Source organism: Eptatretus burgeri, chromosome 18 (assembly GCF_056783735.1).
Source record: "Eptatretus burgeri isolate ZD-2024b chromosome 18, Ebu_testis_v1, whole genome shotgun sequence".
In the NCBI taxonomy this organism is placed as follows: Eukaryota; Metazoa; Chordata; class Myxini; order Myxiniformes; family Myxinidae; genus Eptatretus; species Eptatretus burgeri.
The window spans coordinates 25,688,832-25,713,564 of record NC_140978.1 but is presented as its reverse complement, the minus strand read 5'-3'; the positions used below and the strand labels follow the sequence as shown (position 1 = coordinate 25,713,564).

The window sequence follows — 24,733 nt, the reverse complement described above, 5'->3', positions numbered from 1 at the left end:
TGGCAACTTCTGGGGAAACACTAGCACCAGTTGAGATGCTTATCAGCTCTGAAGGATTTTGACTGAATGGGTTTGTCCAGGTGTCTTCCATCAGATAAACCAAACTGTCAACATCAGTCTCATCCTTGCGCATTCTTGAAGCTGACAAATCTGTGTGAACCATTCTTTTGCTGCAGCTATCATCTATCATTGGCCTCATTTGTTTAAGACAGGTAGTTCTATATTCTGCTGTGACATAGTACCTGCTAACAGCAGCAGGCTTCAAGCTGAATCCCTTTGTGCCTCCGGCTGTCTGTGTGTCCTTGTTGACTGTTTCTTCAATGGTTTGGTCAACAGGAAGTCTACCAAATGTATTGGTTGCACCTAGTTGTACTGATAAACCTTCTCGCATGTGCTGATGAACCTCTGGGTGCGTCTCGGAGAGCCTGGTCATTTGGCAGTAATAGACTGGTAGATACTTGGCATAGTTCAGCCTGTCATATGCAAAGCACCAAGGAATGATACTTCGCATAGCAGCCAAATGTAGAACCCAGTTTCCTTCCCTCGATGCTCGGATAAAGGCCAGGTATTGTGGCCTAAGAGTCGATGCACAAAAGCGCTCTTTACACAAGGGGTTTTAACATGAAAAACGCTATAACTTGTCCAATAATTATCACAGAAAGCTGCTAGACATCCTGAAATAATATTAAGATATCAATCTATATAGAAGAAATAACATTCGCTATATCCATGCACAAGAATGTTATGATTCATGAACAAGTATACTTTTAATGACCGTTTTTGCTCTCAAATTTGCCTTGCGCGATTATTTAGCGAGGCATGTTATAGCCTATAAAATGCTTATCATTTGACCTATAGTCACATATTATATACCAATGGATAGGAAATCAAGTCCGCTTTCCAATGGTATGTGGGAATACGCTATATGATGTGGAAGAATAAGGATACGTGGCACAGACTGACCACACACCCTTAAATCTTGTCCGCAAGAGCGCCGTCCGAGCGATTAATGCTCTAAAACAGAAAATTGGAGGTAATTAACTTGAGCTACTCCACTGAAAGGTCCATCATGCTGTTTTGTTATCTACATTTGTGTCTTCAATCAGTCATATCACTTTTTTCTGGTCCCTCAAGATGGTACCAATTTCCATCTCAGCTCATGGACTATTTGCGTAACCACGTTTTAAGATCAATCAGATCTCAAGTCACCATGTCATGCGATGAGAGGTCTTTGATGGATGGTATGACACATCTTTTGGATTCAAACTCTTAAATGTTATTTTTCTGTTTTCCCATCACTGGCAATACCACACGGTGTCAGGTCTATGCTAGCAGGTGGTGGTTTGCTGATGAGTTCAATGGATGGTGGAACACTGAGCCGGCGAATGCCACGTCGTCCCTCAGTGTTCAGTTCACGCCGTCTCTTTGATGAGTCGCTTGCCATACGCCGTACACGGCACTACCTGCAGAATGCACCTGCATGTGAGTTGATACACACCTTAAAAAATAAAAAAATTCTAACCTGTTCAAGTTGCTTGCAACCTCTGCATTTGTTTCATTATTCCTGTTTCAAAGGGAGTAAGAGCTCCTTGTGAGCCAACGGCCATCCATATCTAGTGCCCAACTGTGTCTGCAGACGTCCTCCTGCAGTTGTTACTTTTTTTTAGGAGGTTGGTGACAGGATTTGCACTCCGGCCACCGTAAAATCCTTCACTCTACAAAACACAAGAAAACTGGAAAGAGAAAACCCACTCCGTGGAAGTACCTCCTGTTCAGCTGCTTTCCGCAGGGCAGCTCACCGGATGACGGGATTGGGCAAAGCCTTCGGGACCCCCACTAGGAAAACCATGGGGTGGAACTTTTTCGGGTCAGAATGCAGAAGTGTGTGTCGGGTGGTGCTGAGGTGTCGTCCACCAGATGGCGATCTCCTTGGGTTAACCTGAGGCGGTCCCTTCGGGTGGGTGCCTGGAATGTCCAAGCCCGAAGAGAGGATGATTACCTACCTCTGTTATCTGAGCTCAAGCGTTTGAGCATTGGTAATGCAGCACTCTCTGAGGTTTGGATACCGGATCGTGGCAAGATCATGGCGGGTGGTCACACCTACTATTGGTCTGGTCGCTCTGATGGTTACCATGCCCAAGGAGTTGCTGTAGCTGTGTCCAATAAGCTGACTCCAATGATAATTGAGGCAACACCGATCAACAAGCGTATAATGAGACTAAGAATTCGTCACTCCTTTGGGTGTCATTTCCCTGGTCTCTATATATGCTCCGACTGAGGCGAGTGATCTCACCGTGAAGGACACATTCTATGCCAGGCTTGAGTCTGTGGTTGATCAGTGCCCCAGGCGAGATACTCTTCTAGTCTTGGGGGATTTCAATGCATCGACTGGAACTGATGAAGTTGGTTATGGGATATGTGTTGGTCCCCATGGTCTGGAACTGTGAACCAGAATAGCACTAAGTTCCTTGACTTTGCAAGAAGTCATGGACTTAGGGTAGCTGGTTCATGGTTTCAGTGCCCACAGGCTCATCGCTGGACTTGGTATTCCAACGCTAGTGGTGTGGCAAAGGAGATTGACCATGTGCTCTTTAATGGTCGCTGGAGGATGATCCAGAACTGCAGCGTCTACGGGAGTGCTCAGTTCCTCAATGACGACCACAGGCTTGTGGTAGCAACTCTGAAGTTGCAACTTAAATCCAGGAGAACGGTACAATCCCAGCCTCGGCTGGATGTTGGCAAGCTCAAAGATGAGAGGGTGGCTGAGGAGTTTGTGAGCAGGCTGAGTGGGGATTTGAGGGGGTCTAGGTGCTTTGGGGAATCCTGAAGAGTTGTGGAGTGCCTTCAAGACCACCATCCTTGATGTTGCCAGTGGATGTCTTGGAACTCTCCTTCAGGTGAAGAAGAATTTTGTCTCTCAAGGGACACTGGATATCATTGACCAGAGTCGCAGGGCCGGGCTTAATGTCAGAGCTGAGCTATTCGGGGAGTTGAGGCATAAAACTGTATATGCACTGAGGGTGGATGAGGAGGTCTGTGTGTGAGGAATCTGTGAAGGGATCGAGTATCACCTGTGGTCAAGTGATTCTCTTCCTGCTTACAGGAGAATTTGCACATTGCGTTCCTCCAAGCCTGTCCCTCAGTGTATTGCTGTAAGAGCAGAGGGTGATGGGCTCTAAACAGAGGATTCTGAAGTGAAGGCCTGCTGGGCTGGTTACTTTGAGCAGCTGTACCAAGCTGATCTACCAGCTGTTGAGTTGAATGTGATTGGTGTTACTATCCCTATTGCTTAACCTCCAATCAACTGTGATCCACCTTCGTTTGTGGCAACACAGGCTATGTTGAACCGGTTGAAACGGGGTGAAGCTCCTGGGATTTGTGACATCCATGCTGAACCTCTCGGGGCTGGTGGAAATGCTGTACTCTTGTCATTGCATGCAGTTCTGTGCTCTGCCTGGAACACAGGCATCATCCGAACTGACTGTAAGAGGGGCCTTGTTGTCCCTCTCTGGAAAGGGAAGAGTGATCGCCAGGACTTCAACAACGACCAAGGCGTGACTGCTCTCAATTTCGGGCAAGATATTTGTTCAGATACTTCTTGATGGGGTTCATCACCATCTGCTTGAGCACCAGTGCCCAGAGCAGTCACGTTTTACACCAAAGAGGTCAACGATTGACCTTATCCTTGCCCTCACCGAACAAAGACGAGAGTTATGGCAGGGGATGTTTGCAGCCTATGTTGATCTCTGCAAAGCATTTGATTCAGTGAATTGGGATGCCCTCCTGAGGATTCTTGGTCTTCGTGGGGTGCCACCAAAATTGATCCATCTGATGTCTGAACTTTACTCTGGTACTGAGGGTGCTTTGAGATGTGGTGATAACATCTCTGACTTATTTCCAGTTGTTCCTGGAGTTCATCTGGGGTGTGTACTGACCCACATAATTTTCAGCACTTGTGTGTACTGGATTCTGGGGAGGATGTCGGAGAGATCAAGCTGTGGTGCATCATTTGGGAATGTCAAGATATCTGACCTTGATTTCGCAGATGATGCAGTCATCTTTGTGGAGACTCTGGATGTCCTTTTGGGGGTTTTCCTGACGCTGATCCTGCTCACCAGATTCTCTCAGCGAGGGAGCCTCATGAGGGGAGGAGGCCAATGGGCCGACCACGTGCCTCGTGGTTGCAGCAGGTTGATCGGCATCTCAAGGAGATGGGGATGGGCCAGGCATCTGCCTGCCTCAGCGAGGCTCCCTCGCTGAGAGAATCTTGTGAGCAAGCCGCATCAGTGTCAAGAAAAGGAATTGAGTGTCCGTCAGAGTCCAAGTCTCACATCCGGAGAGCAAGACTGTAAGCACCAAGGAACCGAAGACTTGGACTTTCGTTCTCCCGCACAGGTACCGGCAGCGCCACACCCCATGATCCAGTGAATCCATGACGCCCCAGGCCCAAACGAGACTTATATTGACCTTTGCCTCACAGCCAACAGAGACATGAATATCACTGCCAAGATAGGTGAATCTATCTGTGACCTCAACATCCTCACCACAAACAGGTACAGATAAGATGGCAGCATCCAAGATGTCATTGAAAGCCTGGATCTTAGTTTTGACCCAGGAATCCCATAATACAAGCGGCTCTACTTCTCATTCAGCACCTCGAGGGCCCCCAAAAGGATATTTCGAGGCTCCGCAAAGTTGACTGCATTATCTGCGAAATCAAGGTAAGAGATCTTGACATTCCCAAACGATGCACCGCAGCTTTATCTCTCCGACATCCTCCCCAGAATCCAGTCCATACAAGCAGTGAAAAGTGTGGGGGCCACTACACACCCCTCACAAACTCCAGTAACAACTAGACATATGTCGGAGATGGTATCACCACATCTCGCAGCACTCTCAGTTCCAGAGTGTAGTTCAGCCATCAGATTGATCAGTTTTATTGGCACCCCACGAAGACCAATAATTCTCCAGAGGGCATCCTGATTCATTGAATCGAATGCTTTGCAGAGATCAACATAGACTGCAAACAGCCCCTGCTGAAACTCTCATCTGTGTATGGTGAGGACCTGACGAGCAAGGATACGGTCAGTCATTGACCTCTTTGGTGTAAAGCCTGACTACTCTGGATGCTAGTGCTCAAGCAGATGGTGGCGAACCCTATCAATAATTATCTGAACAAAGACCTTGCCCGGCACTGAGAGCAGTGTCCTCACCTTTCCCTTTCCAGAGAGGGACAACAAAGTCCCCCCCCCCCTTTCCAGTCAGTTTGGATGATGCCTGTGTTGCAGGCAGAGCACAGAACTGCGTGCAATGACATGAGTACAGTTCAGCAGGGATGCCACAGATCCCAGGAGCTTTACCTCATTTCAACCGGTTCACCGCAGCCTGTTTTTCCAAAAACGAAGGTGGATCACAGTTGATTGAAGGGTCAGCAGTTGGGATAGTTACACCCCTGACATCCAACTCGACAGCTGATGGATCAGCCTGGTACAGCCGCTCAAGGTAACCGGCCCAGTGGGCCGTCACTTCGGACTCCTCTGTCAAGAGCCTACCATCCTCTGCTCCAACTGCAGTACTCCAAGGGATGGGCTTGGGGGGACGCAATGCGTGAATTCCCTTGTAAGCAGGACAAGAATCTCTTGACCGCAGATGATGCTCTACCCCCTCACAGATTCCTTGCACATCGGCTTCCTTGTCCACCCTTAGCGCACGTATAGTTTTATGCCTCAGCTCTCTGAACAGCTCAGCTCTGCCATTCAGCCTGGTCCTGCGACTCTGGTCAATGGTATCCAGTGGCCCTTGAGACACAAAAATCTTCTTTACCCGAAGGTGAGTTGACAACCCAACCACGAAACAGGTTAATACACATTTACATTGTAACTGTAGCATGTCACAGATCTAATCTGGCCTGACCTGACAATATTAAGCCTGAAATCTTTATCAGTAAGTAAATAATGAAATAAATGACATGCATCACATATTGAATTTTCTTTTTTATTACGGAATTTGATAAGGATACTTTTTGAGACCATTTACAATTATATTGGTATAAAATGGCATAAGTAGCGAGGCAATAAGCTTTGTCTTTGTCAAGCTGTCCATAAACCTCCAGCACAATCTTTGCTTTTCTCTGACCTAACAGTAACAGTGGTGATATGTCTTGAGTATGTCGCTCTACAAGAACATTGCCATTTAACTGCACGTGCATCTGAGATCAGGGTATCATCATCTTCATCACTGTTCTTTTATTTGTGATGTATCGTGATCATTTTGATCTGTAAATGATTCCCAATGCACACAGATTTGAAAACACAGTGGGATGGTTTGGATGTTTAAAACGAGAACCTCAGGTTGAGACCATTTCACCCAACACTGCTATCTGGAGTTTAAGACACGTGTTAGGACCTTCGTCGGTTGCAACCTCTTAACTCAGCATTCCTACCCAATACGAGTCATTGGGAGTGAGGAAAAGGGCATTGAAAGATTGTCTGTCAGGAATCAAAACTTATTGCATTTCCTCGGATAGCATTTGAAATGTTTTGGCCACCACTGTCTCGCATCCTGGGGAAATGTGACCATGTTCAGTGAAACCCATCATAGCATGCCAGGGATGATCATGGATATATGTATATAATATATATATATATATATATATATATATATATATATATATATATATATATATATATATATATATATATATATATATATATATATATATATATATATATATATATATATATATATATATATATATACATACATATCAATACATGGTTTAGGCTTGTGAAAGAGTTGGGACACAGAACAGACCAGGACACAGCATAACGAAGGGAACAGCAGGCGAAAGTGGAAATGCCAATAGCAGGGTGGAGAGAGAAAGTAGACAGAGACAGACAAACAAGGGATGCAGGTAACGATGAGGGGTAAGGGAGAATGCAAGGGGGTGGACAAGATGGATACATAAACAGAATTTTGGGAGTGGTTGGGGTGGTTTAATGGGTGTAGAAAAGATCATGGCTTTGGATGAGGGAAGGGGGTGACCTGAGATGGTGGTGAACAGCTGTCGTGAAGACCAGGAGAGAAGAATGAGATCGATGAGAGTGTGGAAGGTGATTCCACGGATGTGAAAAAAAGAGGAACCAATGAGTGGAGGTGAGCAGTGGTTCTGGATTGAGGCAGTTTCACTCGGAGGGGGGGTGCTGGTGGACCAAGTGCATCCTGCAGATACTTGGGGGAGGGGGGGGGTTGTGGAGGCCAACCTGGATACTGTTTATTGTTTCCCCAAAGACTTTGTAACACTGTGTTCTTCATTACTTGTGTAGTTCAAAAAAGAAATTGGCTCACCCAAATTTGGAGTCGTGTACAGAGCACTCCCTGAAAGGTTTTATTTTTATTTTTAAATCGATGGACACTCATTATACTTATGCCATCGGGTTGCTATTGTCATGAAGGATACCCAAGTTGAATGTCCCGTTTCACATTCTTGACAAGATTTTTGTCTTTTCCTCATTGACAGCCAAAAATTGTGCAATTGGCCGACATGTTCGTGGTTCATCTGTTTTTACCTGCGTTTGGTTTTTCAGGGTGAATTTGGGACTTTGTCTTGAGTTTGTGGGAAATAACACTCTTCAGGGTTTACCCAATTTCTGTAGCATGCTCATTCTTGACCATGTTTCACAACGCATCATAATGCCTCTCATTCATTGCTAATCACCGATTCCCTGATTCACTTGATGCCAACGAGTCATTGGGTTTTCTTGAATCTTATCAATTATGTGTGATTGTGGTGATTGTTCCACCCTTCTGAATAAGTGGTTGATGTGTATATTTTTATAGACAAAATCTCAGCTCATGTTTTTGGTGGAATGATGTCACATCTCACTACATTTGTTACTTTGTTACCCAGCGCACGCAAACGAAAAGCGGGGGGTAAAGCAATTGGTTCACTGCTGTCTGGCAGTCCGTCTGTCGTTCCATCCACCAACGTCAGTTTATGATCGAGGAACAACTTGATTCCATTTGAATGTTATATTTTGAACACCTGTAGCCTACCTGAATGAATCGGAAAACAAACCTGTAGCTTAGCAGTACTTTGGCTCTTACTTTGTCCCAATCGCACATGCACAGACATAAAAAAATTTTTTTACTCTGTCTGGCAGTCAAACAAAAATTGTTTTAATTTTTTTGTATCCATAGTCGAGCCTCGTGGAAGAGCTAGTACGAGAACACTGAACAGATCAGGATGCAACAGGACAAAAGGGGAAACACCAACAGCAGAGTTGAAGACCAAGGTAGATGCAGACTTGGCCAAACAATGGGTGTGTGGAGGAATGGGGGGCAGGAGAGGATGCATGGGGTGGACAAGATGGATACAAAAGGAAACTCAGGAGGGAAAACTGGAAATTTGTAAGAAGGAGGGATTGGGGTGGGAGAAGAGGGTTAACAATGGTAGAAAAGATCATGGTTTTGGATTGGGAATGATCTGAGATAGTGGTGTACAGCTGTCTTGAAGAGCTGGAGGGAAGATTGAGATTGAAGAGGATGCAAAAGTTCATTCCACAAGCACAAAAAAGAGGAACAAAAAAGAGTGGAGGTGAGCAGTGATCCTGGATTTCGGTAGTTTCACTTGAAGAGGGTTGATGGTGGACCGTGTGATCCCTGCACAAACCTGGTTGGGGGGGGGGGGGGACAAAGCACAGAAAGGGCAGAGGATGAGAAGAAAGGGAAAGGAAGCCGAAGAAGACAGAGACCACTGACCTGTCTGCGATAGTTAACTGATAAACCCATAGACTCAGCTTCAGCGTGGGAGATTCCAATGATCTTGAAGGCCTTGGTTTCCACAGCGTCAATCCAAGCAAGATGTTAGGCAGGATGGCCAGCACATAGGGAAGAGCAGAACTCCATGAAGCTGTGGGTGAAGGTGTTGTAGGTGGATAGGAGTTCAGGTGTCAAGGAAGGACTTTGTACAATGGTGGATGCCGAGGCGGCTGACTTTGGAGGTCAACTTTCAAATGTCGTTCATCAAAGAAATATCATGGCTGATGGTGAGACTAAGGAGTTTGAATGATTGACCTTCCTCGGAGGATTGTTAATAAAGTAGAAAGGTGGGTTTGTAATTTGGTCCTTTTGGAGAAAGATAGAGAGAGTGTGAGATTTGTCAGGATTGAAGGACATATTCCAAGTGCTTAACCAGCTTGTGATTTTGTCAAGGTCTGAAGAGATGGAAGAGGCTGCAGTCTGCCTGTCTGAAGGATGAGGGGTGTCACAGCTAAGGGTGGGGTCATCAGCAAATAGATAAGGAAGATTTTCCAGAGTCTGAGAGATCATTGATGAAGATCAGGAATAGGACTCGACTCAGAACCACTGCCTTGGGGGCACTCCAGCCTTGGCAGAGAGAGGAGATTAAAGGATTCCGTTGATAGCCACACGTTGGCTATGAGAGTAGAGGAAGTCATTAATCCAAGGGTGCAGTTGCCCTGGATACCATCGGCAGACAGTTTGGAAAGCAAGGCAAGATGCCAGATTGTATCAAAAACACAAGGTGTATCAAGAGAAACGGCCCTGATTTCATGCCTGATGTTGAGGGCCTCCATCCATTGTTGGGAGAGTAGAAACAGCATGTCCAAGTTGGAGTGACATGGTCTGAAACCAAAAATTGAAAATCATTCCAAATGGGAAACTTACTGTTTTTAAGGACATCATAAAGGACACAAACAACAGGCATGAAGAACTTATGTAACGTGTTAAATAGGGTGGTGTACAAGTGATAAACTTCCAGATTTTTTTTCTGCAACCTTTGAAGTGTCTTTTTTCATTTAAGTTTAATTATATATCTGAACACTGCAGAACACAAATTGCCTTTTTGGCACTTTCAAAACCCTTCCGTTTAGTAGTATTTGCACATGTTAAATAAGGTGGTGTATAAGACACCATCAACGGCGCTAAACTTCTGGAATGTTTCTTTTTTTAATACGACGTTTCAAATCATTATTTAATTTCAACTGAATTATATATTTGAACACTACATGGGGTAAGGTGTGCTATTAACTTTCTGGTTACCTCCACCACTTCAGGTGGAAGGAGGTTATGTTTTCACCGCTGTTTGTTTATCTGTTTGTTTGCGTGCAGGATATCTCAAAAAAGTTGTGGACCGATTCAGATGACATTTGGTGGACAGGTTGGCTGTTTCACAAGGACAAACTCATTCGATTTTGGTGAAGATCTGGATCGGTGTATTAGAATTTTAAAACTGATTCTTCACCATTGAGAGATTGGGCCAAAAATTATATATAGCATGACGTTTCCAAAATATATTCGGCCCGATACGTTGTACTGGATCAGGCATTGTGTGGCGTTAGGTATGCGCTCCACTGAGTGCCCTACTAGTTTGTTTTCTTTGTTTGTTTCTTTTTCCTGTAATCCCACGCAGCCCTTAGGATGTTGGTCTACACATGTGGACGTGTAAGTGCAAGCTGTGCAATCATTTTAGAGGTTTCTTTTTTGTTGCTGTATTTATAGTGTGTCGCAGCAAAAAGGAAACAGAGCCCCCCCTTGTCGACGGTGCTGCGCATTTACCTGCTTCGGTAATCAAGGGTCCAATCAACAACGTCACATCCCGTGAGTGCTTCACACAACACGGGTACTTTTATCTCTCCACCTTACATGTTTCGGGTTACGCAAACATAGCATTGCTTGGACCCATCTTTACTTATCTCACATGCTCTATACACACCATTACCAAGGGATGGTGCACACAGCTGGGACTCTCCATTTCTATGTTTCCTTCCACATTCAACAAAGACTGAGTGTATTCATATTCTGGTGTTCTGCTCAAAGATGAGTTCAGTACTTTCTTGGCAAGGGTTATACTGGGTGGTTTGCCATTGCCTTCTCAGCAGTGGTGATGGCAGTAACTTGAAATTTGGCCTTGGTGCTGGCGATAGCTCACCTACTCGTCGTGAAGGACACCATGGGATCTTTAACGTCCACCAACTAATGCCGGCAGACAGGATGCCCAGTTTAACGTCCATCTGAAGGACGGCACACACATCAATGAATCACCCTGCCCTGTGAAACACCGGGATGACAGTTCTGTGTTGGGATTCAAACCCAGGCTAGACCGTTTTGAGGTGAGTGTGCGTACCTCTAGGCCATCCTGTCTTCCTAAACCCAGCATATGGAAGTGAATGTTTATCCAGTTTTTTTTTTGTTGTTGTTGTTGTTGTTGTTTATTTCTTTTTTTCTTGTCTCATTTCTTTGGCACAGAGACGAAGGAAGTTGCATTAGGTTGGACACCCAAAAACTCCCCAAAACAAGGTTTGTATTTAGGCAATTACTGTGTTTTTTTTTTAATCTTATAGATAATTTTAAATGTTTGTGCATTTGTTTGTTCCTCTTTCACGGCTGAACCCGAGCACCTAGAGACCCCAAATTTTGGGTGTCAACACTCCAGAATCTGGGTGAGGTATTAAAATACTACATATTGGCCTTGACATCCATGTTGAGGCCACCACAGGCTGCTATAAAATGTATATTGGGGTGTGGGGTTAGGCAGTGCTGCTGCCAGCCCATAGGCAAAAGGTAACCACCACGAGGCCAATAAAAAGGTAACCACCCAATGCTGCATGTAGTGTCATGTGCCTGTAATCCGGCTACTCGGAGGCTGAGGTTGGAGGATCGCTTGAGGACGGGAGCCCGGTGTTGTGCCGTGCTAACACACGGGCTAATATAAAGCCTGGCTGATACGGCGGCACCCAACTCTGATTGTCAGGCCATTAAGATCTGCGACTTTCTACGGGAATCATATAAAACCTATACTAACCTGTTCATGGTCGAGTGTCGGGGACGAAACCGGATCCCTTCACCAGGTCCCCCTGGTGTGGAGTGTACATGGACATGGACACCCAGCAGAATTAAATGCAAAACCTGCCACAGAGTGGAGGAGTACCTTGTGAGCCAATGGCCATCCATATCTGGTGCCATTCATAACCGGTGCCATCCATATCCGGTGCCAACTGCATCTGTGGAGTCCTGCAGTTGGTTACCTTCCCGAGGAGGTTGGTGGCAGGATATGCACTCTGGCCACCACAAAACACTTCACTCCACAAACATTGTTGTGTGTTGGGGTGGTGCTGAGGTGTGGTTAACCTGAGGTGGTCCCATCGGGTAGGTGCTTGGAATGTTCTATCTGCCGACATAGGGATGGGCCAGGCATCTGACTGGGAGGTGGCCATACAGAGGCCCCTGGAGTACTGATGGAAAATGTATGCAGCGACACGCTGTGGTGCATGCTCTGTATATGTATGTATAAAGCCAATAACTCCATAGCTTTTCAATGTCCAACATGTCCCAAAACAACCGCTGGGAAAAGCTCACCCAGCTGGGCAGCGTCTGGTATCCCTCCCTCTCCCTCCCCCCCCCCCTCCGGACAGTGCCGGGTATCCCTCCCCCTAATACAACACAAAATAAATCAAAATTTATCTTTGAGTTAAGGCTTAATGAAGTGTTCAGGCCCTGTCACACCTTGACGATTTAGCCAGCGTATGCCTGACGTATGCAAAATTTGGCTAAAACGCTGACACACGTCGAATACGTTATGGGTAAGTTTGTATACGTTAAGAGCACGCTGGCATACGTCGTATGCTGGCTTTTTTTTCGTAGTACGCTGGCATACGTCTTTGTGTGCCGGGGTGTTAGACAAATTTTCCATGCTTGAAATTTTTCGACGTATGCCAGCGTATGACTCACACGTTCCGCATAATGCTGGCCATAAGTTGTAGGCACGTTACGCGATCGTTGACACACGTTACTTGTAAGTTACTCATAAGTCGAAACGCGTCGAGGTAATGTTTAGCATAACCGAAACTTATTTCTAACCTACGAGTAACGTGTTGTAGGCACGTTACACGATCGTTGACACACGTTACTTGTAAGTTACTCATTAGTCGAAACACGTCGAGGTAATGGTTAGCGTCAGTGTTCCAGACTCCCTGGTTTTTTTGGGGGGTTTTTTTTCTTTGGTATTACGGTGATGTTGACACTTCGATTTCTAGTGCGGTTATAATATAATATAATTAATAGGCTGCCGCTCTACGATTTAAATCATAACCGCACTAGAAATCGAAGTGTCAACATCACTGTCATACCGAAGAAAAAAAAAAAACGGAGTCTGGAACACTGACGCTAACCATTACCTCGATGTGTTTCGACTTATGAGTAACGTGTGTCAACGATTGTGTAACGTGCCTTCAACTTATGCCAGCGTATGCGGAACGTGTGTCATACGTCGAGAAATTTTCAACATGCTGAAAATTTCTCGACGTACTCGGCGTATGACGACGTATGCCAGAAAACTACGACGTATGCCAGCGTGCTCTTAATGTATACAAAACTTACCCATAACGTATTCGACGTGGTTGGTGGTGGTATTCGATGTGGTGGAGTCTGCGGGCCTGCGGGGAAGGGCATGGTGGTGTCGGAGTGGTCATCGTATCTGCAAGGGATATAAGGTGTGCGCGCCGCCTGAGGCGTCGTAGTAATGCTGGAGTCGTCCGGCTCGTGAGTGTGCTAATTCGCAATAAAGGAGAGCCACGGGCAGAGTACGCTCGCGCTCGTGCTTGTGCACCAAAGCCCGGCTCGACTGTTCCTCCGCATCGTGTCTGCCTGCTAAGCATCTTCCATTTCAGTACATTACAGTTGGCGAACGAGGATCTTCGGATCGGCGTGTGCAGGGCGGCAAATGACCCGTGCGGTTCCAAGCTACGGAGCCAAAGGTCTCGCCAGCACGAGCATGGCAGAGGGTCGGTGCACGGCAAACGTATGCGTGCCCGCCTTCGTCGGAATCGACTTCGGCCATGTCGAGTGGGAAACGGCCGCGCTCACTGTTCGTTTTGTCGAGGACACGCGTTTCGGCTCGAACGCGGCGTGGAACGTCGCGCAAGCTCTGGAGAATGTCCGAGGTCTCGATGGTCGGGGCACAGCAGATGGTCTGGGGGTCATCGCGATGGGCCAGGCACGCACGGCCATGCGCACGGTCTGCGGCGCGGGTCGTGGGCGAGCGTTGCAATGCAATCACTCGGACGGCGGTCTGAGCACTCGAGGTCGTCTACGGTGTGTGGGCCGAGGGTCATCGCCCATCGTTACAGTCATAGATGGCGGTGTGCGAAGCGATCCTTCCGTCCCGGGTCAAAACCTGCTTCCAATTGATCCGGAGATGACAAGATCAGTGGCAGGGGAGGTTGAAGTGATCGAGGCACGGATCGGGTGTCAAATTGAGTCCACTCGTGCTGCCCGCGCATCGCATTCGGCTGTGCCGTGCAAATTCACGACAGAGGAGCGTCCGGCACGGCCCAGAGATCGTTTTATTTCTGGTCTGCGAGCAGCCATCCTACGGTTGACTGACATCACATTCGACTCGGCGGTCACGACTGCTTCATCTGTCGAGCAGACACTCACGGATGTCCGCGCCATTGCTGGCCAGGACGTAATGAGTAGCTCCAGCTGGGGCATGGTGGCTAATCGCGAGGTCCACGCAGTGACCGCACAAGTGCCGCAGGTCGCGCAGCCCGGAGTCCGCGCGATGGCACAAGTGCCGCAGGGTGCTCGCGCGCCTAGCGGTGCGGGACGAGGGCGCGCACCGCAGCACGGTCACACCGGGAGCGAAGGGGCACCGCAGCACAGTCGCATCGGGAGCGAAGGGGCACCGCAGCAGGACCCCAGTGACCTGGAGATCGGCCTGCAACCGGGGCATGACGATGTCGGCGAGCCGGAGCAGGAGCCGGACCCGGCGAGCCGGACCCTTTTGGGTCGGAACGGGCTGGCGCACCTCGGACTGGATCTCCGGTTCGTACCTCCAGATGTGCCAGTGCTCTCTTCGAGGCCTTCGTCGAGTACCGAGGGCGAGGCTCTGGCGGCGGGGGCCGCGTCGATGCAGCGGGAGCGACCGTTCGTTGCTGCCGGTGGCAGTGATGTGCGGTTCGGGAGCGGCGAGAGCCGTATCAGCTCTCGCGATGAGTTCCCGCGCTTCGCTCGCGATGAATTCCCGCGCTTCGGCAGTGTTCGTGAGGCAATGCGCGTCGGTGTTGTTCAGGCAGCTTCAACAGGTAGCGGGGAGCCCGTGGGGTTAAAGGGAGTCGCGAGTCACAACATCGAGTCGACAACCAAGAAACGGACTCGTGATGTGGGTTGTGGGTTGTTGTTCATGGCACATGTGTTTTTCCTTGCTCTAGTGATGCAGTTTAACGTTGTTGAAATAAATGCCAGCAGTTCTCGTGTGAAAGTGGATTTGGCGGAGATCAGTCAATGGAGTTGGTATTATGATCAATGTGATGTGGGGGTGAATAAAGAAGGTTTATTGGCCTCCAGTTGCCCCAGGCCGCAGGTAGTTGCTTTGTCATGTGCTGGGGGTTTATCAAAAGACCGCGCTGTACGGAAAAGTGAGTTTGCAATGCTTCGAGTGATGTTCGTAGTGATTTATAACGAGCCTATGATTGCAGTGTGGTTTAAATGGAGTTGCTCCCGTCTAGCTGCCGTGTGGGTCTCGGAGGTCGACTCGGAACCAAGACTGGTGCCCTGGTCGGCGTTACCCCCACCTCTGGTTGCAAGCGCAGCTCTCTGGGTTCGCTCAAGGCCGTTTGGACGGGCGTTGGCGTCTCAACTGATTGGGGTGCGTGGGTTGTTTTGGAGCATTAAATGCGTACAGCCAGCGGCGCTGTTCAGTGCCCCCGGCCAAGGTCGATCAAGGCTGGCGCCACGGCTTCCAGACAGCGGGCTTCCGGCCTCGAAATGTTTATCTACGTCGGGTCTGCCTGGGGGGAGTGGGCCGGAGGCGTTTGATGGTGCCGGGGGAGGTTGGCTCGAAAGGTCGCCACGACCTCGGCGAGGGCCATGTCAGCATGGGCCACCTGGGGGCGTTTTTGCTGCGTAGTGCTGCTGTGCTTCTCATTTTGCTGCTTCATATCGGTAACGCGGTCAGAGTTTCGTGGGTGCTTTGTGCACCTCCGTCTTTGGAACCTGGCCTTTGCTGCTCCACTCGCTCGCATCGACACATTATATGATGTGGTGTGCTGTTATACTTCACTATTTTTCATTTTATTTTCATGATTATTATACCGAAGTCCTTATAGTGCTTCTTATAATGGTGATCATTTAATAATCATAGTTTTAGGGCGGAGGGGTGTGGTGGAGTCTGCGGGCCTGCGGGGAAGGGCATGGTGGTGTGGGAGTGGTCGGAGTGGTCATCGTATCTGCAAGGGATATAAGGTGTGCGCGCCGCCTGAGGCGTCGTAGTAATGCTGGAGTCATCCGGCTCGTGAGTGTGCTAATACGCAATAAAGGAGAGCCACGGGCAGAGTACGCTCGCGCTCGCGCTCGTGCTTGTGCACCACAGCCCGGCTCGACTGTTCCTCCGCATCGTGTCTGCCTGCTAAGCATCTTCCATTTCAGTACATTACAGTATGCCAACTTGGTTCGGCAAATTTTTCATACGTCGGCATACGCTGGCTAAAACGTCAAGGTGTGATAGCGGCTTCACACTTCAATGTCTGTCTAGTGCGGTTATGATTTGAATCGTCGAGCGGCAGCATATGAATAGCCTACGACACGTGATCGTCTGCGATACGCTGCCGCGCGCTATGCATAAGTTAGACTATCGTTGGGCATAGGTTGTGAACGCCGACAACACGCTCAGCATTCGTTGGTATAAGTTATCTATATGTGATTAAAACGTTCTGTGTACGTTACTAATACGTTATGCATACATCCAACACGTTATGCATACGTCTAACACGTTATTATACGCCCAAAACTTTAAAAAAAAAACATCAATAGTTCAGCGTACGCCAGCGTTTACATACATTTTGAGACCTTGCCATACGCTGGCTAAAATGTCAAGGTGTGACAGCCCCTTTACTTGAACCACCAGTAATGTGTAGCCTTAAGCACTGTGGCATACAGTGACATTGTCAGCCATGCAAAACCATTTGTGATCAGCTGAGGTCGGAGTCCACAAGCGAACAATAAACACTAGCCAAACCTGTGCTCTGCACGAAGTTTCTAAAGTGAGGATTCATTAGGACATCAATATATCCAGTGTTCACAATGTGAGTTATAGAATTTCTTTATATACAATGTTTCTTGTTACATTTTTTGTATCAAATGCACCTTCTGAGGTAGTCAGCATGTGTAGAAGAGTTTTACATTGCATATGCTATTTTATAGGAGTGGCATTACGCCTCTCAGCGATGACGTCACACGTCGCCATGCAAACAAATGTAAAAATTAGAAAATCGCCAAAAATTCCCAAACCTGTCCGTCTGGCGTGATCTCACATAGCCCATGCTGTACATTAGACCACAGAGCACCCGCATGCCGAAAGTGGCGACAATCTGTTCGGCAGTTTCGGAGGAGATACGTCCACAAAATATGGCTTAGCATATTAATATAATGATGGAGAGCTATACTTTTACCAGTAATGGGGTGCTTGTCAGCATAAAACCCATCCATTGACATAATCACACAAGTAAGCCTGGTGTTGGCCTTACAGTTAAGGAGGCCGTCTTAAGATGTTAGGGTGTTGAGTTCAAGCCCCTGTTGTGTCGTTGAATGAACACCAGGTGGGTTGACTCAGCCTGTCATTCTTCTCAGGTCAGCAAAATGAGTTCCAGTTTACTGGTAACAGGGGTCACTGCATCAACGGCACAGCCACGCCCCCAGAAAATGATGCAGCCAAGCAGTTACAGGCTACATACGAATAAATAAATAAATCATGCAAGTGGTTGACAAAACGCAGGAAACATTCTGCGAACGACGAAGTGAAATATTTAAATGATAACATGGTTAGCGACTGGGCCAGACCAGTTGAAGTGGATCAGCCCAGTTCTGTATTTTTAGAATGTTTCAGCAATTTTGTACATTCTCAACCCCTCCCTCTGCAATACTATGTCAAACTACCCATTGGCAAAGCACTCACCCCCCACCCCTGCCTCTAACTACATTATATCTATATGCATAGAACTCGTTGACCTTGATACTGACTGTGCCAGTACATGCCTGTTAGAGGGTTAAACATCAGTTTGTAAAAGTAATGTCAAGTGTGTGCGTGCATGTGCACGCACGCATGTTCGTTGATATTGCGAGTTTGATTATGGAATGTGGTGTGAGGATTGTGAATACACGATAATGCATGAAAGCCTATCGTTTGGAAGGCAAATGTCAAAGATGAAGCTCAATGTTATAAGTAGGAGGTTTGAATGGTGTGGTTGCATTGCCAATTTGACTGGCTTTCTAGACACAGCTGAAGTAGTACATCTACTGATGTGGACCCACCGTTTGGAAAGATTGAGAGCTGAAAGGGTTGAAACCTCTATGAAGAATGGAGCCCAGCTAATGATCAACGCATCATGCACCGCCTCCACCCACGGATGGTTCTCTGCAGTATGAAAGATTAGGAGAGACCTCGACGTGAATGCGTTTCTGCTTCCTGGGCAGCTTCACCATAATGCAACAACTCCGCCTGCCTCCCTTCCCCATCCTCCTGGCAGGACATCTCTTCTGAAACTTTATTTTAATAATCTCCTTCTGGCCTTCATGGTTGTGTGATACTGTTGTGAGCCGGGGGTCGGTGGCGAGGAACGACCGCTAGACGGAGCAGTAGGGCCGTCTCCCACCGAACACCCGGAATCGAAGGTCGTCACCCTGGACAACTCTGGAGTCAATGGGTCACTTTAAGGACCGTGGTCGCCAATATTTCGACGGCGTGAGGTAGGGTCCACTTGTCTATTCCAATTTACCTCAGTACTCACGCCATCTAACTACCGGGGAAGCCACACCCTCGGCCGGCTTTGTCCAAACCGAGTCGCTGTTACCGACTCTGATCTGGCGTAACCAAGCGGAAATTACCAAAGCAGCGCCGGTCCAAATAACAATTTACGGCACAATCGGCCTCCCTAATTCTCAAGCCCGAACCATACTGGGCCAATGAAAGAAAGCACAAACAACGAACTGGAACATTTAACACGGGGTTTATTTATAATAGGGAGGGAGACACAAAGCAGAGTTATCACGACTATAATATGCAGGCAATGTACAGTGAGCAAAAGCACTTAACAATTCTACTTAAAGACGGGCCACAGACAGACACACACACACACACACCCAAAAAGAAATGGGCCCGGTTGGCCTTTATTCGGCCCTTCAGCTTGGAGGGAAGGCGAGCTGAGGGTCAGAGTTTGGCCGGATACCTGGCCGCATCGTGCGGTTTGGCCGAGACAAGCCAACCAGGATGAGACCAGCCACGTCGAGCGAACCAGGATGAGACCAGCCGTGTCGAGCGAACCACCAAGCACGGAACCACCGAAAAGAAGACCACTGAAAACCCCCGAACCAGACACTCCATCAACGAAGCGAGGACCCCGGAGACAGCTCGCAATCTTCCTTATCCCTCCTCCCGTGCGAGGTCGAGGGATCCGCTCTGAGGCGATGAGCCTCCGGATTGGACGAAGGGTTGTCGGGCGATCAGTGGCCTCCCCTCATTGGACGGGAGGAACATTCCACCTTGCGGGGGGCGGAGCCGGCACTGAGGTGATGAGCCTCCTGATTGGTTCGGTGGGGGGAAATGGTGGCCATCCATGATTGGAGGAGGTCCGATGGGAGGGGGCTACGACCACCCTCCCCCCGTGCGTGTCTGAACCCAGATGGAACAACCAGGGAGCACCCTATTCTCCATCCACCCTTGTCGCGGGGAGGGGGGATCTCGGGTCGGCTGTCGGGCCGGCCGCTGTCGATTGGACGAGCTCACGGTGGGTGGAGGGAACCTCACCCCTGTACGTGACACGTTGCATGTGGGCGATGGATGGCGATGGTGAGAGAACGAAGAGTTTGTGGTTTGGGAGGAAGATTTAAAGATGTAGAAAAAAAATCTAGCTAGAAAGAAACCCGCAGCGCACGGAGGCCATCGAAGATCGGAGGTTACTGTTTTCAACCCTTTCTGTTTGTTTGTTTGTTTGTTTGTTTGTTTGTGAACAGTATTACGGAAAAACTCCTCGACGGATTTCGACGAAACTTGGTGGAGGATTAGGTATGGTCCAAGGATCATGCCATTAGATTATGGACTTGGTCCAAAGTCCAATATGGCTGCTACGGCGGCCATTTTGAAAAAATATTTGAATTTTTGTTTTTGAATTTCTACATGTTTTAAGTGACTTCCAACCCCCCCCCCCCAAAAAAAAAAAATTTTTGCAACTTTTTTTTTCAACAAAATTTCTATTTTTTTTTTTTTTTTTTTGCATTTCTACATGTTATAAGTGATTTCCAACAAAAAACATGCCAAAATTATAATTGCGGCTGATTTTGGAACTTCAGGTGGATATACCCACGTAAAATCAATTTCTGTCTCAAGGAATCTAGTTATGACGAATGAATCGAGTATGTAAAAGTTAAAAGTAAAAGGGAAAGTTGCAAACTATAACTCTGAGCACTGTTGACAAACAAATTGAATGAATAGGATATCAGGTTCACTTGAGTGACCTTGCAGTATTGGCGGCGGAGGTTTTGCACTCTACCGAGTGCTCCCACTCTAGTTGCATGATGTGTTTGTTGTTCACCCTTTGGGTAACATTCACATAAAAAGTCGCAGCACCTAATTTTCGATACATGTCTGTTCTATTGGTTACATCCTGTCAGAGCATCCCGATTCACTGTGCCTGTTCATTATTTGCCTTTGTCCATCTGTTCTCCGTTTCATTTTTTGGTGCATTGACCTCTCACCTTCTATTACACAGCTCTTCCGTGAGACTAAAACTACTTGTATGTATACCACATATACACAATATATGGATCCTTCACTTGTGTTTTTAATGACAACATATTGTTTGTTTTATTTTGATGCAGGCCAGCAAGTGAAACGCAAAGTCTCACAACGTTCGGATCTGGGTTCATCAGCATCATCAATCTCCAGCAATAGTAGCGGTCATGGCAACAGCAACAGCAACAACAACTTGGTCAACATCCGCAGCATTTGCACAGTAGCAGAAGAGCACTCTGTCACTGCAATTAGACCCTGTCAAAAGGTTTCATCCTCCAATACAGAAAGCATGGCGTCTGACTGCCCTGCACTGAAATGTGAGCCAAGTGGAAGCGCATTGCAGCGACGCTTCCTCCAGCTTATGGGCCAAAGCAACCGAGCACAGCAGGGGGAAGAAACCAAAATGAAGGGTGAGGAAGTGGTGGATGTTGTACTGAAACGTAAGGGGAGAGAATTGCTCCCTGCCCGTCGTTTCTCCTCTCCGTTTCGAGCAACTCGCCGCGTGAGGAGCCATTCTGGGGTACGTAGTCAAATATCTGTGGACGCTAGTGAAGAAGCAGAACACCCTACACTGTTGCCAAGAAAGGAAGACCCAGTAAATGCGAGGAGATCCACATCCGGACTGCCTAAAGTCATGCCGGTAGCTGTCGAAACGGACTGCAAGCAGTCTCGACGGCCCCGAGATCGCTTCCGGTGTTCGTTTAAACTTGGTCGACCCTTTCGAAGCCTCTCCAGCGACAATGTGCCTCGGTGACTCAAGAACCAATCTCCATAATGGTTTTGGACATGGACCAGAATGCAACTTTTCTTCTTGAGACATTGTGTGGTGCATGCGGCTGCACGCAGTGGTGCTGGTGGGTGTATGTGTGTTTTAAATGCGTTTTTGCCACTCTTTAATTTCTGCCAAACAATTAGAACCACGTCGAGTTTTTCAAGGTTATTTGTTCATTCAGTAAAGTTGTTCTCGTTTTGTATTTCTTAAGACAACCCGATGCCTCATCGTTTTTTTCCATTGGGTGTTCACTACCAGTGGGATGGATGCCACAAGTGAGGATCCTCATGGCATACAAATGTCTCGATTCTTCAGCTCTGTTACTCGGGTTTCCTCATCACCACTCTCTGAGTGCTACTGGCAGCACAGCTTGATTCACTTTGTCACCAGTTAAAAGTTGTTTTATTTCTCGTGAAAACTTTCTGTACGACACATATTTAAACTGAACAACATGATTTCTAGTTGAATGGTGCATCGAGATGAAAGGAGATTAAAATGTTATCTTAAAGGTAAACGTAGAACACACCTTGTCACTTTACAAGACTGCTTTAGGTGCAGGGCTCATGCTTATTATTCCGTATGTAGCACAAGGCTGTGGAGTAGCATCGTTTTGCTGAGGATGCGGCTGTGCCACTGATGCAGTGCCCTCTGCAGGTTATGGCAGGAATTTGGCCATCCAGGATGCTGGCGATAGCTCGCCTACTCTTCCTGAAGGAGGGGCTTATGCTGAGATGATCTGTCCAACCATAACCCTTACTTTCGAGTGCCATAGTTTTTATTTTATGAATTAAAGTCTCATCATAAAGTGCACTCCTCACGGAAACTCCATACTCAGAGATGAGCAAATCTCGGTGCGACAAAATATACCATTGAACAGATTCTTCCGATTAACTTGGGGGAAACTATTGTCTGTTACGGACTTGCTTTGTTCCACAAATTATCTCGTTCCTCCTATGAAGAATTTTGCTCGGATTAACATGGAACCATCTCAAAGACAACGAGAACGGCACTCGGAAGAGCACACATCTCCGCCTGGCTGAACAGTTAACATTTTTTATCCCACCGAGAGGCCTGATCTGGACCCCGACCTCAAACAAAATCGAAACGGCTTGTTCTTGTCACTTACTGAACTAATCCACATCGTTTTGTCGTAACTCCTCCACAACTTTTTGAGATATCCTGCTCACAGACAGGCAGGGATGAAAACTTCACCTCCGTCCACCTTCACTGGCGGAGGTAATGAGCCCCGTCAGGTGAAATGGCTGTCCTTGTTAATCATGCATTCATATTGTGTTTCTACACCTGTCCGTCACGTGTTGAAGAGGGGGCCGACTGGAGGTTTATTGGTGAGAGTAACCGGAGCACTTGTGGTTAAAACGTTGCTGCAGTTGTTGCTTTCTTATTTAGTGAAAGGCTCATTCTCCTTCTTCTTTCATATGCAGCTCATAACTGTGATTAAAATGTTATCATTTGCTGGGCATACAGTTGTGCTGTTGATCGAGCACCCCCTGTAGATGAGAGCAGGAATTTCTAATTTTCAAGGGACACCGTTGGATCTTTAATGTCCAACAACTAATGTTGGAAGATGGGACGCCCAGTTTAACGTCCATCTGAGCGACGGCACCACACAGTGATGCTTTTGCCTTGCCTGTGAGATAGCAGGATGACAGTTTGTAGCTCGGCCGAGATTGAAACCAGGTTAAACAGCTGAAGTGAGTGTGCTTACCTCTCTCTCGGCATTCCTACCGGTCCACAAAGCTCTTCGTGAAGTAATACAATATTGTTTATTATTTGAATTGGAGGGTATGTTCACTGACATCCGACCAGTAGTTTGGGGGGTGAACACGAGCTCTATCGTGGAATCTCGAGCAAACGAGAGTTCACCTCCCCATGATTTGCTGCTTTTGAAATGAGCCTTAACTTTACATGAAGACATCATTGAAAAAGTTTGAAATGGAAGGGAAGGGCACTCGGTCGAGCACATACCTCCGCCCTCTAATGCCTGATCCACGAAAACAGATCTGGCCCAATACATTTGTGAGATATCGTGCTATACAGTACGATATCATTTTTGAACCCCATCTCTCAATGGTGAGGAATCACTCAAAAAATGTTCGTAGTCGGATCTTCACCAAAATCGAATAAATCCGTCCTTGTCACACACCCAACCTGTCAACCAAGTTTATTCTGAATCCGTCCACAACTTTTTGAGATATCGTGCTATATATCGGTTCAGCACTATCTCTCAATGGTGAAGAATCACTTTTTAAAATATCAGATCTGGATCCGGATCTTCACCAAAATCGAATCAATTCTTCCTTGTCACACACACACACACACACACACACACACACACACACACACACACACACACACACACACACACACACACACACACACACACACCGTATCTACAAAACTTCATCCGATCCCTCCACAACTTTATGACATATCCTGTACACAAACAGATAAACAAACAGAAAGTGATGAAAACATAATCTCCTTCACCTTCATGGCGGAGGTAATTATTCTATGACGAGCAAATACCACCTGCTGCTTCGCTGACGGGAATACTAAAGGAGGGAGGGAGAGTGCTGAGGTGGAGGGAGGAGGAGAGAGGGAGCGAGGAGGGGTGGGGGAAGGGAAGACAGTGTGAGGTGAGAGGAAGGGAAGGTAGACGTGCGGAGGAGCGTTAATTACGATTCATACTGTCTCATCAAATTTTTTTCTTCTTCAGTGAGTGAGCCTGGTGTTGGCGCAGTGGTTAGGGCAGCGGCTTGGGATCCAAGAGGTCCTGAGTTCAAGCCCCGTTGAGCCACTGAATTAATACACCAGGGGGTTGACTCAGCCTGTCATCCTTCCGAGGTCGGCGAAATGAGTACCAGTATACTGGGCTGGTGTATACCCCAGTTAAAATAGGTGTACCATATCCCTGTGTTGTAAGAGGTGACCAGGGTTGCGTCAGGAAGGGCATCCGGCGTAAAACATGTGCCAAATCACTATGCGGATCATAATGGATGATCCGCTGTGGCGACCCCTAACGGGAGCAGCCGAAAGAAGAAGAAGAAGAAGACTGTCTCATCAAAATGATTCTTCGTAGAATAACAGTGAAGATGGAAACAAAATAATATCTGAAATCCATTTTCTTCCGGTCATAC

The 24,733-nt window shown here is 47.3% G+C and overlaps 1 protein-coding gene across 3 annotated transcripts in view; it reads left to right on the top strand.

Moving 5' to 3' along the window:
- The window catches only part of LOC147008765 (rap guanine nucleotide exchange factor 6-like), a 120,771-nt gene extending 97,716 nt beyond the window's left edge, over positions 1 to 23,055 (top strand). For 2 of the 3 annotated variants that reach the window (XM_085864425.1, XM_085864426.1), the window contains exons 23-26: positions 1,322 to 1,482; positions 10,522 to 10,620; positions 11,269 to 11,319; positions 20,890 to 23,055. In XM_085864425.1, the coding sequence (XP_085720551.1) occupies positions 1,322 to 1,482; positions 10,522 to 10,620; positions 11,269 to 11,319; positions 20,890 to 21,557 (979 nt within the window). In that variant the 3' untranslated portion in view covers positions 21,558 to 23,055. The remainder of the gene's footprint in view (positions 1 to 1,321; positions 1,483 to 10,521; positions 10,621 to 11,268; positions 11,320 to 20,889) is intronic. The other variant, XM_085864427.1, reaches the window with a different exon arrangement.
- The last annotated feature ends 1,678 nt before the right edge of the window (positions 23,056 to 24,733 follow it).